Below are 19,178 nucleotides of genomic sequence, written 5' to 3' on the forward strand. Positions count from 1 at the left end.
TTTGGTAAAGTGGTGCCATAGAAAACTAGCATACATAAATCAATAATATTCATACGTACAAATAACCAGTTAGTAGAAATAAGTAAAGAAAAGAACCTACATATATTAGTAACACAAAGTAAAATAACTAGGAACATACTTAATAGGAAACATGCAAAACCTATATGGAGAAACTTTAAAACACTCCTGAAAGAAACCAAAAAGCAACCTTGAACAAATGAAAAGACACAGGATATTCTCAGATAGAAGAGGGATGTCTGTAACTGGTCTGGGAAGGCAGCAGGAGCAGGTTTAAGAGGGGACAAATCAGGGTTCTATTTTGGTGATGCTCAGACTGGCCCCTGAGAGAGGCCGCATATGCACATATGCAGATAGAGTAGCACAGAACACCAGGAGAGCTCAGCATGAAAGCTACAAATCTGCCAAGTCCCCCACATGGTGCCACTGAGCACCAGTGTGTATATGGAGAAAAGAAAAGTACCTAGGACAGAAACTTGGACATTCCAACATTGATAGATTAGCTAGGAGCAGAGACCTGGCGCAGAAGACCATGTGGGTCTTGACAAGGAACAAAAGCCATGAGTATGACACCCTAGAAGCCAAAGATAAGTCAATCAGGGAGGGAATTTCTTCCCATGTTCCCAGTGCCTAGCCCATGGTAAGAATTCAGAAAATATGTATTAAATGAATAAAGGTATGAAGAAATCAAGGAAGAAATAAACTTCTAGAAAAAATACGGTAAAAATGGATCCAAGAGGTAGATGAAAACAAAACTTTCGGATGAACCCTGCATGTGTACTACAGTGATATGAATGTACATGAACATAACAAAAATAATCCTAAATTCTAATTAAAAGTCTAGATACAGCTTTATTTTAAAAGAATGATAGAACATGACAATTTGGGGCTCCTGGGTGGCTCAGTGGGTTAAAGCCTCTGCCTTTGGCTCAGGTCATGATCCCAGGGTGCTGGGATTGAGCCCCGCATCGGGCTCTCTGCTCAACAGGGAGCCTGCTTCCTCCTCTTTCTCTGCCTGCCTCTGCCTACTTGTGATTTCTCTCTCTATCCAATAAATAAATAAAATCTTAAAAAAAAAAAAAAAGAACATGACAATTTGTCGAATAGTACCAAAATCTCTAGTAAAACATTCAGCCAGATGTGCACTAAAATATTATGATAGAAATGGAAAGGTATTAACTATTCATTAACACAATATTGAACACTAAGTGTACAAATAATGTGGACTCATTGGTCTTACAAAGACCCTGAAGACCATGCCACTTTCTCCCCGTTTTCCCAGATGGACCATCAGAATCTGCTCCTATCCCCAGGCATTGGTGTCTTTTTCCAACTTGTCACAAAATCCTCTTTTAACAAATGACTGACATCTGGAACTTCCCATGACCCCGAGAGGTCTTCAAGCAAACACTTGACACCCACACAGAAGCCTGGCATGAGGCTTATTTCATTCTTTCTCATTTTAAAAATTTCAGAAAATGTATATGGTTGAAATGAAGCCTCTTGCTCTAAGAACTATCTGGTCTCTCTTTATGAGCAGTTCCAAAATGCTATGACCAATTTCATACACACAGTCATCAGTTACTTTCACGATCTCAGTTATGTTCCTAACTGTATTTCATCAGAATCATGCGGCCAGACATGCATTTCTGTGTGCAAATCTGTTATATCATTAGAATAGTCATCAAAGCTTCCCACTTTTCTCAAAATCTAGCTGCTTACTCTGCAGAGGTTGAGCTAGTTCATTCAAAGCAACCCACCAACCAACCATGAGTCTTGCAAATTATAAACGATGCTTCTAATTAGCTTATCATGTACCTTTTCCCTGCTTCCCAGACGATCACTAAAGAACCCTGCTGGTCTTAACTCACAAGAAATACTCTTGAATCCACTTCACTCTCTGAGCAAGAAAATTTTTAGTAAAACAGTAGTTTCTTGGTTGTCCATGACTCTGACAATCTGTTTTCTTTCTTTCTTTCCTTTTCTTTTAATAAATAAATAAATAAATAAATAAATAAATAAATAAAGCAAGCAAGCAAGCAAGCATTGGAGGCTTTTGTCTGGTGCTCCAGTATGTGAAGTGAGCCTGAGTTGAGACTAGAATGTAAATCTTGTAAGACTGTGACTCCGGCCCCAGGAATCATCTGCTCTTTTCACTTAGTAACAAATATGATGCGGGCAACAGGTGCTTCATCTTGACTTGGTTTAATCCTTTTTAACCTGCTGGGAGAGGTATTCTAAGCGCTCATGTACAAATGAGCAGGGGGTAGGCAAAGGCATTTATGTGTCAAATTATAGCTACACTTTCTGATAACGTGGCTTTATAAAGTTAGCTCAGATGAAGAAAAATGAAACCTCTGCCATTCCATGTTATTTCTCAACCATTCTAAGGTGGTAACCACCGGGGCAAGAACGAAACCCGTGCTGAATTCTTTTCTAGTTGAAGCGATGGTTTGCTGTGTATAGTGGTTGGTGTATTGTCACTGTTCACTACTGTGTCATTCTTGGTCACTGTAACACCAATTTTCATAAGCTTTTTGTTTGTTTCCCTCACATCTTCTCTAAACAAAATACATCTCATTTTCACTTGAGGGATGTAAGTTGGTTTCTCATGTGAAAGATTTTATGTGACATTTAAAAAAAGTCATTAAATGCCTTCCATGTGTAGGAATTTGTTCTAGGCAATGTACAAGGGGGGGCTGGTAGAAACTGTTCCCAAACTCTGGGATAATTGATAATTCTATCAATGGGAAAATGATTTATTTACCTGGATCTTCTATAGTTAAGTTCTACTTAGCTTAGCCAAGTAGAGCAGACATAATGTTCACCGCACTGAATGGCTCCATGACTTACACAAGAGCATTAAAAAAAAAATCATGAAGGCATGATCAAAGGAATAAAAATCACAAATAACATTGTTTTCAAACCTCATGCAAAAACAGAGTTAGGGAAAATTATAAATTAATGAGCTTTACCTTTATGTGTTTTATAAAGGGAAATCTCATTACTTTATAATCACTGGCTATATATCTGTAATTATTTATGAACACATACATCATTTACAACATACATCAGTTGTCAATCACCTGAATCAAATGTTATGAAGTGGAGCATTAAATATGGGAAAAATTGTTACAACCTACTAAGTAAATTTCAGTTACATTTTGTTGACTACTGTAACATTTGTATAGATACAGAAAGCATACTTTAAATATAACGGTCATCTTTAAGATTTGCTTGCTTGCCATATCATCCCTAAGAAAAACATATTTCTATCACAAAGAAAATAATTCTATCAATGGGAAAATGATTTATTTACCTGGATCTTCTATAGTTAAGTTCTTTATTAACCACTGAACAATGTCTGACCCTAGAAAAAGAAAAAAGAAAAACACAAATACTTGTGAACATTTGTTTATACATGTTAACTTTAAGAACGCTCAACTTTTGGCACTCATATTAGTAGGAAAGTTTGTTTTATGTTTTCACATAGATCTTTTTTTTTTTTTTTAAATCAAAGTACAGTTGACACACGAGGCTACCCCAGTTTCAGGCGTACAATACAGTGACTCAGCAAGTCCGCGTGTCATGGGTGTGGCTCCACCTGTCCCCATCCGACACCATGATAATTCCACTGACTACAACCCCCTGTATCCCATTCTTCCCCATGACTTATTAATGGTGTAACCGGAAGTCTGTCTCTTCCACTCCCCTTCGGCCATTCTGCCATCCCTCCTCTGCTCTCTCCTCTGGCAATCATCACCAGTTGGTTCTCTGCATGTATTACTCTGAGTCTCTTTCTGCTTTGTTTCAGGATTCCACATATTAGTGAACTCCTACAGCATTTGTCTTCCTTTGTCTGACTTATGTCACTCCGTGTAATATCCCCGTGGAGGTCCATCCATCTTGCAAATGTGAAGAGGCGCCCAGGTGTAAACTAGTAAACTATTTAACACGAAATATTTAAACACGAAGGTGTAAAATGCTGGTACTGGACAAAACGATTCATTCATCTGTTCACTGGATGATTGCTTATTGAGTGTCCACTATGTGTGAAGCAGAGTTCTTAGCATGGGACCACCAGTACTTTGTAAGATGGTCCTTTTATCTACTCTCAAGCCAAACCAGATTTTTTCTTAGCTTTTGAAAACTCCTCTGTGTTTCAAGTCTCCGTGTCTTTACAGGACTATTCTCTTTGACCGAAATGTCTTACCACTATTTTCAAGACACTCAAGATTCATTTACACAATAGAACTTTCCTTGACCCTCATTTCTGTCCACTGAGTTTAAGTAACCTCCAGTGAAAGTGAAATGTTATCTGTGTAGTCCTGTATGGTGGCACAGATAAGAAAATGTTGCAACTGTTTATCTGAATAAAGTCCTTGAGTACCAAGTGAGGCGTCATATTCATCTTTCTGCATTTGGAAAAAAGCAAGTGTTTGATAATGTGCGATGAAAAAAAATGAGCAAATATAGGTTTTCACTTCATACAGAATACGGGAAGCAGGGTCTGCGGAAAATATAATGTTTGAGCTAGATTTGGATATATGAAAAATACAAAATGTAGTTACTGAAGGCCCATGTCAAAGTTAAAAGGGGGCCAGTAGGCAGCAAGAAATGACTGCATTCTTTCTTCACACCCCGTGCGGGGAATAACAGGACTGGGACACTAATAAGAGCGTTCACAGTGTGTTCAGCACATCTTGAATTCCAGGAGAAAGAACTAAAATTTTTTCCTATAAATCGGGCAGAGGAAGGGAGACATGGAACGTTCTGCTGTGTTTTGTTTTAAACAGAAGAACGACCTTATCAAAACAAGTTCAAGGAATTCGATTGGCAATGCATGCGGGAGTGCCTTGGGCCGGTCAGAGAGAAAGCAGGGAAGCCAGCATTTCCACTGGTTGAGATCCATGATTGAAAGGAAAATTACTGAACCAGTTCCATGTACAAGTGAATTAAAGCAAAATGAGAGTCTTGCTTCAGGACTTTATGACTAGTTAGGCATGGGGGTGGCCAGTGGGAGACCAGGAGGAGAACTCAAGGTTCCCAGGGCAGGATCAGGATGCAACGCGGATGGAAAGAATGGTGAAAATATGAGCAGAATGGGAGAATCATGAAGAGGCCTTGATTTACCCGAAATATTCCTCTACTTAAATTTGGTTTTCAGCATCACTCATTTCAACAAAAAACAGCCAAAAATACATATGAAAATAGTTGTGCATGTATAGTAAGCCTCATCAGGGCTGCATGAATGAAATTTTGTGTGACCTAAAATTCCACTCCCACCTCTCAGAACCTGGCTTCCATCGCGCCTGAGACGCAGCCCATGACTGACATTCACAGCGGCTACATAATTCTTGCTGCTTCCTGCAGAAAAGTTCAAAACTATCTTCAGAATAAACTTGGGGTACCTGGCAGCTGTGTCAGTAGAGCATGCAGCTCTTGATCTTGGGGTGGTGAGTTTGAACCCTATGTTGGGTGTAAAGATTACTTTAAAAAATCTTTCAAAATAAAAATAAAAAAAATAAGATGTGTGTGCATTTTTTAAATGACTTCATGTGTTGAATCACTTGGATTCTTTTACAATGGTTACTTTTACAACTGCCATTACAACTTCATCCCGTGGACGAAGATGGAGTCACCTCGATCCTAAAGCAGCTCTAAGGGAAGGCAGAGAGGGAGACTGCTCACAAGAACACAGATATTTCTCAGTGTTATGTTCAGCCTTATAACCTAACTTATCTTGAACCATTGTCATCCCTATAAAAAATAGGAGGGGGACTCAGTTTTTCAACTAGGTACGTACAGATACTTGACCCCTGCAGAATTCCAGGTACCCAAATCTCACGCACTATTTTCAGGTACCTTGCTCATTTTCCATATTTGAGCATCGACTTGGGGAACATATGTGAGCAGCCGCTGGAAATTTTCCATTCTTTTGAAGAGAGCCAAACACTAGTTCCAAGACTATAATTTTCTCTTAGTGTGAAAAATGATTTAAAAATGCTTTTAGGGAAAGTTTTTTTTTTTTTTTTTAAGGTTTCTTCTTTTTTTTTTTCTGAGCAGAAAGAAATACAAAGAAGCTTAATTTGAAACTACATTTAACTCAGGAAACAGGAAACTTTCTTTCCTAGCCTCGATTTGAGCACTTCTGTTATGGTCATGTTCTTAGGGCAGCTCTGAAAGGGATGACTGGACCACTGGCAATATCACTTAGGAGATGTTCTTAGAGCGGTTTTATTGTTGTGTGTCACCCCAGTATCCTTATGGTTTTAACTTAGAACATTATGAATGACTTTATGGTTAAATATATACCCAAATCCATCATATTCGCCTGTCGTGCATGCATGAGAACAGGACCTTAACTCTCAGAGAGAGGCAGACACAGAGAGAGAAAAATGTCAGCATCTGGATGGAACCAGAACACTGAAAGAAAAATGTGGTATCGCAGGCACCTTGAGAATGACAATTCAGATTTAAAAGGGGTGCCTTACAGACAGGAGGGTGTAGGAAAGAAAGGCACATTTCCAGCAACATCCCAGCCTTTGTCTAACGAATAGATGAACAGATTTGTGTAAATGTACACATCCGGAGTATTTTAGACTTCCATCCATCTTTTTTTCTGAGGGCTTTGCAGTAAAATAGAGAATTTTTTGTTGTCTTTTTTGCTTTTTGGTGTTCTTTCTTTTCTTTAAAAAACGGCAATTGGGGAGCTTGGGTGGCTCAGTGGGTTAAAGCCTCTGGCTTCGTCTCAGGTCATGATCCCAGGGTCCTGGGATCGAGCCCTGAATTGGGCTCTCTGCTCAGCAGGGAGCCTGCTTCCTCCTCTCTCTCTGCCTGCCTCTCTGCCTACTTGTGATCTCTGTCTGTCAAATAAATAAACAAAATCTTAAAAAAATGGCAGAAGGGCTCTTGAACAGCTACAACATGAAGTTTGTTGAGAAATGCAATAATATCTTAAACCCCAAGAAATAAAAGAAAAACCTGTATGACTACAGCTTTTGGGAACTTGAGCCCTGAGCAGTATCTACACTCTTGCTTTGAATTCTTAGAGGTTACTCTTGTAGCTCTCACAGTTACAAAATTACATGCTCCCTCTCCTTAGCAGAAGAAGTAGAGGTTTTATTATGGCGCAGTCCCAGGAATCTGATTTGAACAATGAAAACCAGCCAAACAAACAGGCAAGGGAGTTCCTGGCGCACTGCTCAGCGTTGCCCACGTGCTGCATTGTTTCTGACTTCGATGATTTGCTGACGCTATTCCGTCCCGATCCCTTTTCCTTCAGCCGATTCCAACTCAGTCCAGACAGTTCAGGTCACACAGTACCGACTCCAGGAAGCTACTCACCCCACCCTCCCCGCAGGAGGCTGTCATTGTTCTTTGGATCCCAAGCACCCAGCCCAGTGTCTGACATGTAAAAGCAGATTAGTAAGACGTTAAAGAAATGTATGAATTGATAACAAGGTTCCCTCTCCAGACCATTCTTGAAAAAACTTTACAAAAAGATGGTAGGGCGCCTGGGTGGCTCAGTGGGTTAGGCCACTGCCTTCGGCTCAGGTCATGATCTCAGGGTCCTGGGATCGAGTCCCGCATCAGGCAGGGAGCCTGCTTCCTCCTCTCTCTCTCTCTCTGCCTGCCTCTCTGCCTACTTGTGATCTCTCTCAGTCAAATAAATAAATTAAAAAAAAAAAAAAGATGGTATCCATCATGCAAAGGATATTTGGCCGGCATAAAATTTTCGTCGTTCATAATCACCTTTCGCGGTGATAATTTTCCCAGGTCAGTGCTAACCCTTTACCACTCCACCCATGATGAAAGCAAAGCAGTGAACGATGTCTAGACCCCAGTATTATTTCTCACCGAAACCTGAGTGCAAAAGGGCTCCCCCACTCTGCTGTGCTGCCAAGAGACACGGCGGAGCCAGACCCTGTGTCCTGAGCCCGCATCACTCCCACGGCAGCTGTGCTCCTCCTACGGGTGAGGACACACTCTCAGCTACAAGTGTCGGCCACAGCCAACCGAACCCTCAACTGCAGGTTCACAAACAGGAAAATACTGTGAAATGTTTGTACCTATGATATCAGAAGACTTTGTAAGCCACCAGAATGGTTATACTTTTGGTGTATATCCTTTACAAAATAATCTCTTTTTGTAAGTTCTGCTAAAGCCATTTGTGAAAACTTTAGCTCTTAATCAGCGGAAGAGGCTGAAATATTCCTGAGGTAAAGGCACTGACCTTTTGAATATTTCTCTTTCAGGAAAATATATAGGCTTTTTTTTTTTTTTTTTTTTTTTTTTTTTTTTTTTTTTTTTTTGCTTGAGGCAGAGCTCCTAGGTTGTTTTTTCGAGCAGATCTTTAATTTTGATCATGACAATTTATCTGGATTTTTAAACTTTTTTTCTTTTAAAGATTTTATTTATTTATTTGACAGAGATCACAAGTAGGCAGAGGCAGGCAGAGAGAGAGGAGGAAGCAGGCTCCCCGCTGAGCAGAGAACCCAGTGCTGGGCTCGATCCCAGGACACTGGGATCATGACCTGAGCCGAAGGCAGAGGCTTTAACCCACTGAGCCACCCAGGCGCCCTCTGGATTTTTAAACTTTGTTGTGTAAGTTCCATAAGCCATAAAAAGATTTCTTCAGACACAAAGCAAGGATTCTGAGGCCCCTTCAAAGCCTAACAAGCTGAGAGGAAAGGCAGCAGAAATGGCAAACAGCAAAGATGACAAGAATCCAAAGACACAAGGACATCGAGATGATCCTAAGGACGGCCGCCCACCCTCTCCCAGAATCAAGAAGATTACTGACCAAACAGAGCAGATTTTTTTCCAAAGGGTGTTCTGAGCAACATCCCCTGTCTTGTGTATGAGATGGTGTGGGGACCTGTGCGAAACGCTGTGGAATTAGGCCACGGAAGGGAGAAGTGGTTCCTTGATGTGGCCTTTATTGAGATAAAGAACATTGTGAAAAATCAAGAGAAGGATGAGCTTGCAATGTTCCCTCGGAACGGAGGATATGGGATCCTTCTGAAGAACATTTTTAAAATTTTATATTTTTTTCATTTCACAATTCTTTAGACTCACAAAAGATGCAATAAGTAATAAAAGTGTTAAGTGTGCAAATATAAATTTTGCATTAGGTAATACACTAGAACTTACCAACCATAAATGAGTGATTGATTGATTGATTAATCAATTAATTAAGCTGCTAGGCATAAAGAAGAGATTTGAGACCATTCTTGTTCTGAGAACATAAACCCCTTAAAAGTAGACAGAGGCCATGTCTAGCTGTTAATGGTGTCTCTGAGGGACATATGAGATGGAGAAAACACGTACTGATTGATAAAACTTTCTGTTAGTGCAGTCTCAGCTGCCACAGGAAGTCGGAATAAATTGACATTTCCTGAGTTTTTCCTGCAGAATAGGGTATTTCGCATACATTTCCATGAAAAATCTCTACTTCAGATTTCAATAGTAAATTTTCAGAAATGCAACAAATGAAAATGTCCAGAACCAAAATAGGAATGAACCATCCAAAATGCATATCCAAATACGCCTCTCTCCTAATGGAAGTTTGCAAAGACCTTCTCAGCACCTGGATAGAGTCTGAGGACTTGCATGGCACACAAGGTCCTTCCTGGCTTACCTCCTTTTTCTACCTCTCAGCCTCAGCTCCCACACTTCCCCCTCCTGGATTTTATAACTTGAAGAGAATCAACCTGAACTTCTTTAACCATACGTAGCCTGATGCTTAATACTCTGGGCTTTTATAGACACTGTATATTCCAGTTGGAACAGCTTCCTCCACTCGAGACAATATCATATCCACTTCCTATGTTGAATACATAGTATCTACACCACTAGGTTGTAAAATCCTCAAGGACTTGAGCACGGTACCCAATAGAGTCTCAAGACCTACAAGTCAGGATTTGAACTGCATTTCTCAAAGACTGAACTCGGAATATAGTGCTCCTTAACACTTTGTAATCTTCCTGTATTTTGAGCTAGTTATTGAGATTCCTTAGCGATCATGGCTACTGAAACAAGCTTTATACTTTCAATGCTATAAAACTAAGAGTCACTTGGTATCTTTGGATGAAGAATGTCTTGTAAAATAATCAAACTTCTAATAAGCTACAGTTAAATTTGAACAGTACCTTTTAAACTAGAAAGCCTCCATTTTGAAAAAAAAGAATAGTTCTATATAGATAAATAGATGTGTCCTGTTGTCAACGATATTTATACTTAAACACGTCTACTTTGCCACATTTGGTCAATGAAGTTAATACATTCAGAGTTGAAAAATAATTACACTGAGGCCCACACTACATTTTGGCAATTTCATATTTTTTTAATCATTTTAATACTTTAACATTTGCTCTTTTTCTAATTTATTGGAATTATTTACATTGTTATATACATATTTTTCATCCCATTCACATCTGCACTGATCAGGACGTTTTGTATACTTTAAAAATTCTATTCCTAATGCTAGTATATTTCCTTGTATATACCGATTTTAAAGTCGAGCAAGCAAAAGCATGATGCATCATTAAACTTTTTAAGAATAGACCTACGTTCTAGAGAAGTTTAAGGTTCACATGATATTGAACAGAAAGTGCAGAGATTTCCCATACACCTCCTGCTCTCGCACAGGCATAGCCCTTCCTAGGATCAACGCCCCAGCCCTACATTTATTATTTTTGATGAACCTGCATCAACCCTTCATTATCACCCAGAGTCCCCAGTTTATATAACTCACTCTCGGTGTTTGACATTCTGTGGGTTTAGATAAATTTATAACGGCACACGTCCACCACCTTGTATCATACCGAATAGCTTTACCACCCCGAAAATCCTCCTCACCGCACCTTCTCCGCTAACCTCCGTCAACTACTGATCTCTTAATTGTCTCCCAGGTTTTGCACTTTTTGGAATGCTATATAGTTGGAATCATGCAATATGTAGACTTTACAGATTGACTTCTACAGTTAGTAATATGCATTTGAATTTCATTCATGTCTTTTCATGGCTTGATAGCTCATTTCTTTCCTAGCACTGAATATTATTACATTGCTTGAGGGTGCCAAGAAACACAATGGGGAAAAGATAATCTCTTCCATGCTTGGAAAACTAGAGAGTCACATGCAAAAGAATGAAGTTAGACCCCTGTATTATACCATACATGAATATCAACTCAAAATGGCTTAAAGATTTGAATATATGACCTGAAACCATAAAAATCTTTTTAGAAAACACAGGGAAAAGCTTCCTCAACATTAGCCCTGCCAATAATTTTCTGTGTGTGATACCAAAAGCTCAGGCAATGAAAGCAAAAATAAGTAAGTGGAAATAGATCAAAATGAAAACCATCTGAGCAGCAAAGAAAAGAATAAACAAAATGAACACATAATCTATTGCCTGGGAGAAAATATTTACAAACTATATACCTCATCATAAGGGGTTAATATCCAAAATATATAAGACTCATTCATCTCAACAGAAAAAAAAAGTTAACAACTTAACTAAATTATGAGCAAATGACCAGAGCAGATAATTTTTGAAAGAAGACATACAGGTGGTCAGCAAGCATTATGAAAAGGCTCTTGCCGAGAATGGGCTTTCTGCTCAACAGGAAGTCTGCATTTCCCTCTCCTTCTGTGCACTTGTTCTCTCTCTCTCTCTCTCTCTAAATTAATAAAATCTTTAAAAAATAAGAAGAAAAGTTTCTCGGTCATCAGAGAAATGCAAATCAGAACCACAATGAGATTATCACCTCACAACTGTTAGGATGGCTGTTATAAAATGAATAAATAAACTATAACAAGGATGTGGAGAAAAGGGAACCCTTCTATACTGCCGATGGGAATGTAAGTTGGTACAGACAAGAGGGAAAACAGCATGGAGATTCCTCAAAAAATTAAAAATAAAACTACCATATGATCCAGCAATCCGTTGTCTGGTTATACACCCAGAGGAAATAAAATCAGTGCTGCAAAGAGAGATGTTCCCTCCCACATTCACTGCAGCATCACTCACAAGAAGCAAACCACGAAAACAACCCAAGTGTCTACTAATAGAGGAATAAAGAAGAGGTATGATAGGATAGTATTCAGCCTTTAAACAAACAAACAAAAAAAAAAAAAAAAGAAGGAAATCCTGCTATTTGCAAGACACAGAAGAACGTTATAATAAGTGAAATAAGCCAGACCTAAAGATACGAATAGTGCAAGGCCTCGCTTACACGTGCAAGCTAAAAACGTTGGGACTCAGAAAAGCAGAGAACAGAATGGTAGCTGCTAGGGACTAGAGGCTGGGAGGTGTGAGAACGGAAACAAATTGACCAAAGGGCACGAAGTTTCAGTTATACACTACAGATTCATTCTGGAGAGCTAGTATATAGCATGGCCACTATAGTTAATAGTTCTGTTTTGTATACCTGAAATTTGCTACAAGAGTGTATCTGAAGTGTTCTCACAACATAGAATGTCACCATATGAGGGGACAGATATGTTAACTAGCGTGATTGCAATAATCATTTCACAATGTCTATACATATCAAAAGATCACATTGGGGGCACCTGGGTAGCTCAGTGGGTTAAGCTTCTGCCTTCGGCTCAGGTCATGATCTCAGGGTCCTGGGATCCAGCCCCGCACTGGGCTCTCTGCTCCACAGGGAGCCTGCTTCCCCCTCTCTCTGCCTGCTGCTCTGCCTACTTGTGATCTCTCTCTCTCTGTCAAATAAATAAATAAAATCTTAAACAAAAATCACATTGTATACCTTAAATATATACAATTTTTGTTTCACCTCAATAAAGCTTAAGTGGAAGAGTAAATACAAGAACAGGGAAGAGAACTCCCTAATCTTCTCTCTGTCAGGTGAGGACAGAACAAGTGGGCAGTCGGTAGTCTGGAAGATGGCTCTTACCAGAACCCAACCAGGTTGGCACCCCAATCTTGGACTTCCAGTCTCCAGAACTATGAAAAATAAATTTCTGCTGCTATAAGCTATCCAGTTTATGGTGACTAAGCCTGAGCTACCTAAGATGAAGGACAAGTTCCAGGTTTGGCAACTATGACTAAAGTTGCTAAAAGTATCTATGAGCAGATTTTGTGGGGATGTAAGTTTACAATTCCTTTGAGTAAATACAATGGAATGCAATTGCGTGATTGTAGGGTACGTGCATGTTTAGTTTTGTAAGAAATCACCAATCCATTTTCCAAAGTGGCTGTACCATTTTGCATGGTATACAAATGGTATTTTTTCTCTCTCTGTTTCTGCCTTTCTCTCATAGTTAAGGTCTTGCTGTCATACATGCACAGTAGGTGAGTATGGGGCATTTGGGTAGATATACCATTGCACTAACAATGGACTTTTTTTTTTTTAATGTAGGAACCGCCAAAATTTTGGTGTTTAATATTTAACAGCACGACTGACCAAGGTCCAAGATGTGGAGTTACCAAGTTCAAGACACTGGGGGTAGGATCGCACTACAGACTGACTATACAGCACGTGGGAAGAAGAACACACACTTCAGGGGAGAAAACCTGTCTACACACAGCAGTTCCTTCAAAAAGCCGTTCGGTCTTCTCTCGGCTTGTGAAAATGCTGTTCCGGACTTCAGGGGGAATTATTGTTCTGCATTCGGTATTATCACTGCTCTGGATTTTGGCTGTTCTAGTGGGTGTATAGTGGTATCTTGCTTTAATTTACATTTTTTGATGGCATATGATGTGGAATAGCATTTCACATGCTTATTTGCCATTTGTATATCTTCCTTGGTGAAGTATCTGTTAAGGTCTTTGGCTCATTTTTTAATCAGGCTATTTAAGGTTTAAGAGTTCTTTGTATATTTTGGGTAACAGTCCTTTATCAGATGTGTCTTCTGCTACTATTTTTCTTCTAGGCTATGTCTTATCTTCTCATTCTCTTGATACTGTCTTTAACAGAAGTCTTTAATTTTAATAATGTCCAGCTTATCAATAATATCTTCAATGGATCATGGCTTTAGTGTTGTATCTCAAAAGTCCTTGCCATACCAAAGGTCACCTAGGTTTTCTCCTGTGTATCTTCTAGAACTTTTATAGTTTTGCATTTTGCTTTTAAGTTCTGTGATCTATTTTGAGTTAACTTTTCTGAAGGGTAAAAGGTCTGTATCTAGTTATTATTATTGTTATTTTTACTATTATTATCATTTTAGCAGGTGGATATCCAGTTGTCCCAGCACTATTGCTAAGGACTGTCTTTGTCTCATCATACTGCCTTTGCTCCTTTGGCAAGAATCAGCTGACTACATTTACATGGATCTGTTTCTGGGACCTCTGTTCTGTTCCACTGATATATTTGTCTATTCCTTCACCAATACCACAATGCCTTGGTTACTATACCTTTATAGTAAGTCTGGAAGTCAGTCGTCCAAATCTGTTCTCCTCTTTCAAAGTTATGTCAGCTATTTTGGATCTTTCACCTCTCCATGTACATTTTAGAATCAGTTTGTTCATAACCATGAACTAATCCACTGGGGTTCTGATTGGGATTCCACTGAATCTATAGATCCAGTTGGGAAGAACTGATACCCCAGCAATACTGAATCTTCCTACCCATGAATGGGGAATCTCCTTTCATTTATTTAGTTCTTTTTTGATTTCTTCCATTAAGTATTCGTTTTCCTCATACGGATATTCTACACACACTGTTTAGATTTATACCTAAGTTTTTTCTTAACTAAGCTTCTAATTTCTAGGTATTTATAGATTCACACAGTTTTAAGAAGTAATACAGAGAGATCTCATGTATCCTTTACACAACTTCCACCAAAAGATAACATATTGCAAAACTATATTACAATATCACAACCAGGATTGTGACACCGATACAGAGAAGATACAGAACATCTCCATCGCTACAAGTGTCCCTTGCCATGCTCTTTTATAGTCACACTCAATTGCTATTAACCCCCGGCAACCATGAACCTATTCCCTCTTTCTGCAACTTTGTTGTTTTAAGAGTATTTTTAAATGGAATCATACAGTACATAATTTTTCGATAGTGAATTTTTCACTTACTCAGCATGTCACTGGAGATTTGCCCAAGTTGTTGCAAATACCAACAGTTCATTCCTTTTTATTGCTGAGTATTAACACTCTGGTATGAGTGGACCAGTTTAATCATCCACCTGTAGAAGGGCATATTTGTCAGTTTGGGGTATTACGGATAAAGATGCAGAAGCTATACACATTTCTGGGCAGACTTTTGTGTAAATCTTTTTATTTCTCTGGGATAAACACCTGCAACTGCAGGTGTTTTTGTTTGTTTGTTTGTTTGTTTTTGGTAAAGAAATGGCCAAACAATTTTCCATAGTGTCTACTTTCCACAGCTGTTCTGACAATGGCAATAGCTCACTGTCATTTTAATTTGCATCTTCTTGATGGCTAATGATGCCGGCATGTTTTCATATGCCCATTTGATGAAGGTATATCATTTTTGGTCAAAATGTCTCTTTCATGTCTTGGTTTATTTTCTAATTGGATTGGTTGGTTTCTTGAACTACTGATTTTTCAGAGTTCTTTACATATTCTAGATACTAGAATCTTGGAGATACAGCTTGCAAATATCTGCTTTCATTCTGGTGTTTGTATTTTTATTATTTTTTAATTTTTTGAAGGATTTCCTTATTTACTTTAGAGAGGAGGGGAGGGGCAGAGGGAGAGAATCCTGAAACAGATACCCTGCTGAGCACAGAACCTACCACAGGGCTCCATCCTCTGCCCATGAAACCAAGAGTCGGACGCTTAACCAACAAAGCCACCCAGGTGTCCCTCTTCTCACCCTTTTAACAAGGTCTTCAGCAGAACAAAGTTATTCAATTTTTATGAAATCCAATTTATCAAGTTTTCTTTTATACATAATGTTTTCAGTGTCAAATCTAAGAACTCTGCCACTAGAGACCCCAAAATTTCTTATTTCACTTACTAAATGTTTGTTTCAATTTTTATATATTAAGTCCATGATTTATTTTGTGTTCATGCTTGCATAAATGTTGCATAAGACTTAGGTTGAGGTTCTTCTTCTTTTTTTATTTTTTTTAAGATTTTATTTATTTATTTGACAGATAGATCACAAGCAGGCAGAGAGGCAGGCAGAGAGAGAGGGAGAAGCAGGCTCCCTGCTGAGCAGAGAGCCCGATGTGGGGATCGATCCCAGGACCCTGAGATCATGACCTGAGCCAAAAGCAGAGACTTAACCCACTGAGCCACCCAGACCCCCCCCCCCTTTTTAATTGGCTTCTGAATGTCTAATTGTTCCATCACCAGTGTTCAAAGGTAGATCTTTCTTCAATTAAATTGCTTTTCTACCTCTGTCAAAAATCCATTGGGCTTATTGGTGTGGGTCTGTTTGTAGGTTCTCTAGTCTCTTTCATTGATCTTTAGGTTTCCCTCCACAAATACCAAACAGTACTGATTATTATAGTTACATGATAAGTCTGGATTATATAATATAAATATGTAATAAAGTTCTCTCACATTATTCTTTTTCAAAAGTGTTCTAGTTATTCTATTTCCTTTGCTCTCCATATAAATTTTAGAATCCTCTTGCCTATATCTGCAAAATAATCCTTGTAGGATTTTGATAGAAATTGCACTAAACTTTTATATCCATTTGAGGAGAACTGATATCTTTACAAGGTTCTGTCTTCAAATCTATGAACATAGTATATCTCTCCATGTATTTATATCTTCTTTTATTTCTGCTTTCAGTATTTTACAGTTTCAGAATACAAATCCTGTACATATTTTATTAGATTCATAAGTAAGTATTTAACTTCTGAGTGCTTGTAAATGGTATTATATTTTTAATTCCAGCATCTACATGGTCTTTGTTAACATACAGAAATACAACTCACTTTTACATATTTAAGGTATATCCTACTAACCTGTTAGATTCAATTTTTGGCTACAGGAGTTTTTGTAAATGCCTTGGGATATTCTATGTAGAAAATTATATTATTTGCAAAATAGGGAAAGTTTTTTTAAAGCAATTTAATCTATTTATTTAACAGAGAGAGAGAGAGAGAAAGAGAGAGAGCATGCACAAGCAGGGGGAACAGCTGGCAGAACAGGCAGAGGGAGAAGCAGGCTTCCCGCCAAGCAAGGAGCCTGATGTAGGACTTGATCCCAGGACCCTAGGATCATGACCTGAGCTGAAGGCATCCATTTAACTGACTATGCTACCCAGGCATCCTGGTTTTTTCTTTTTTTATTATTTCCCTTTCTGATGTGTATGTTTTTTATTTCACTTTCTTGTCTTATTGTCCTGTTTAGAACTTATAGCATTATGTTGTAAATCCTTGCCTTATTCCTAATCTTCTGGGTACAGTATTCAGACTTTACCATTATGAAGAATGTAAGCTGTACTTTTGTTTCGTAAATGCTCTTTATCGAGGTGAGGGAATTCTTTCTTCTTCTCCCACTTTTAGTTTTTTGCTATAAATGAGTGTTGACATTTGTCTAAAAACCTTACTGTATTGATTGATATAATTTTGTGATTTTTAAGATTATAATGGTGGATTACATTGATTAATTTTTGCATATTTAACCAGTCTGCATGACTGAAATAAACCCAGTGGTCATTGCCTGTAATTATTTTTATACATTGCTAAAATTTTGCTAAGAATTACATCTATATTCATGAAATATTTGTCTGTAGTGTTCTTTTTGTATTTTATTTTCTTTCTCTGGTTTTGGCATCAAGGTGATACTAGCATCTTCCTAAGATTAATGGGGAGGGTTTCCACCTCTTCAGTCTTCTGGAAGAGATTACATAATATCAACATTAATTCTTTCTTAAAATATTTGGTAGAATTCCCCAGCGAAGCCATATGGATCTGCCGATTTCCTTTTTAGAAATTTTTAAATTGTGAATTAAATTTTCTTAATAGTTTTCAAAACTATTACTCAAATTATTTGTTTCATGTTGCCTGAGTTATGATAGTTTGTGTTTTTTTAAGGAATTGATCCATTCTGTGTAAGTTTTCAAATTATATGTGCAGAGTGCTTTGTAGTATTCTTTAAACATTTTTTTAAATTTTATTTCTTTTTTTTTTCAATGTTACTAAAGTTCCAAGTTTTTTTCAATGTTCCATTGTTTATGCACCATACCCAGTGCTCCATGCAATAGGTGTCCTCCTCAATATCCACCACCAGGGTCACCCAACCCTACCCTTCTCCCCTCCAAAGCCCTCAATTTGTTTCTCAAGTCCACAGTCTCTCATGGTTTGTCTTTTAACCTTTTGATGTCTGCAGGGTTTGTACTAATTTCCTGGTTCATTCCTGAAAATAGTAATTTGTGCCTTCTCTCTTTTTTCTTTGACAGCTTTACTACAGATTTGTTGAAGTAATCTTTAAACAAACAAAAAACACAGCTCTTTGTTTCATTGATTTCCTTAATTTTTTTCTGTATCCAATTTCATTGATTTACGCACTTATCCTCATTTCTTTCCTTCTACTCGCTTCGGGCTCACTTTACTCTTCTTTTTCTAGATTCTTGAGTGGAGAGTACAAATCACCGATCTGAAACATTTCCTCTTTTATAATGTATATATTTAGGTTATAAATTTCTTTCTCAGTGCTTCATGAGCAATGTCCCACAAATTTTAGCATGTTGTATTTTCATTTTCTTTTGGTTCAACGTATTTTTAAAATTTTCCTTGAGATGTTCGTGTTGACACATTGATTATGCAGAACATGTTTCATTTGAAACTATTCATCGATTTTCCTTTTAGCTTTCTGATTTCTCATTTGCTTCTATTATGGTTGGAGAATAGACTTTGTATAACTTCTATGCTTTTAAGATTATTCTGCTATGTTATTCTGCCCACAATTTGGTCTGTTTTGGTAAATGTTTCATATGAGCCAGGTGAAAGTCTGTGCTTTGCTGTTGTTGGTTGGAATATCCTATAAATGCCAATTATATCAAGTTGACTGATAGTGTTGTTCACGCTATCTACTTCTTTACACGTGGATAAGATTGGATAAGAAAATCCAAGGAGGGTATTCTTCCTGCTTGATCTATCTATTACTGTTAAAAAAGTGTCAAAGCTTTCATTTGTCATAGTGGAGTTGTTTAATTTTTCATTCAGTTCTATCCATGTTGTCTCACTTAT

At 38.1% G+C, this 19,178-nt stretch overlaps 1 protein-coding gene across 5 annotated transcripts in view; it reads right to left on the minus strand.

Annotated features, from left to right (window-relative positions):
• RGS7 (regulator of G protein signaling 7) overlaps positions 1-19,178 on the minus strand; it is a 497,889-nt gene that overhangs the window by 176,627 nt on the left and 302,084 nt on the right. For 3 of the 5 annotated variants that reach the window (XM_045084650.1, XM_045084651.1, XM_004756750.3), the window contains exon 4: positions 3,338-3,388. The exons of 1 other annotated variant lie outside the window; for it this stretch is intronic. In XM_045084650.1, coding sequence (XP_044940585.1) covers positions 3,338-3,388 — 51 coding nt within the window. Of the gene's footprint in view, positions 1-2,785; positions 2,804-3,337; positions 3,389-19,178 lie in introns of those variants that run through there. One more of the 5 variants, XM_013058414.2, reaches the window with a different exon arrangement.

The sequence above is a fragment of the Mustela putorius genome, unplaced genomic scaffold, assembly GCF_011764305.1.
Source record: "Mustela putorius furo isolate JIRA1106 unplaced genomic scaffold, ASM1176430v1.1 tig00000785_pilon_pilon_pilon, whole genome shotgun sequence".
Lineage (NCBI taxonomy): Eukaryota > Metazoa > Chordata > Mammalia > Carnivora > Mustelidae > Mustela > Mustela putorius.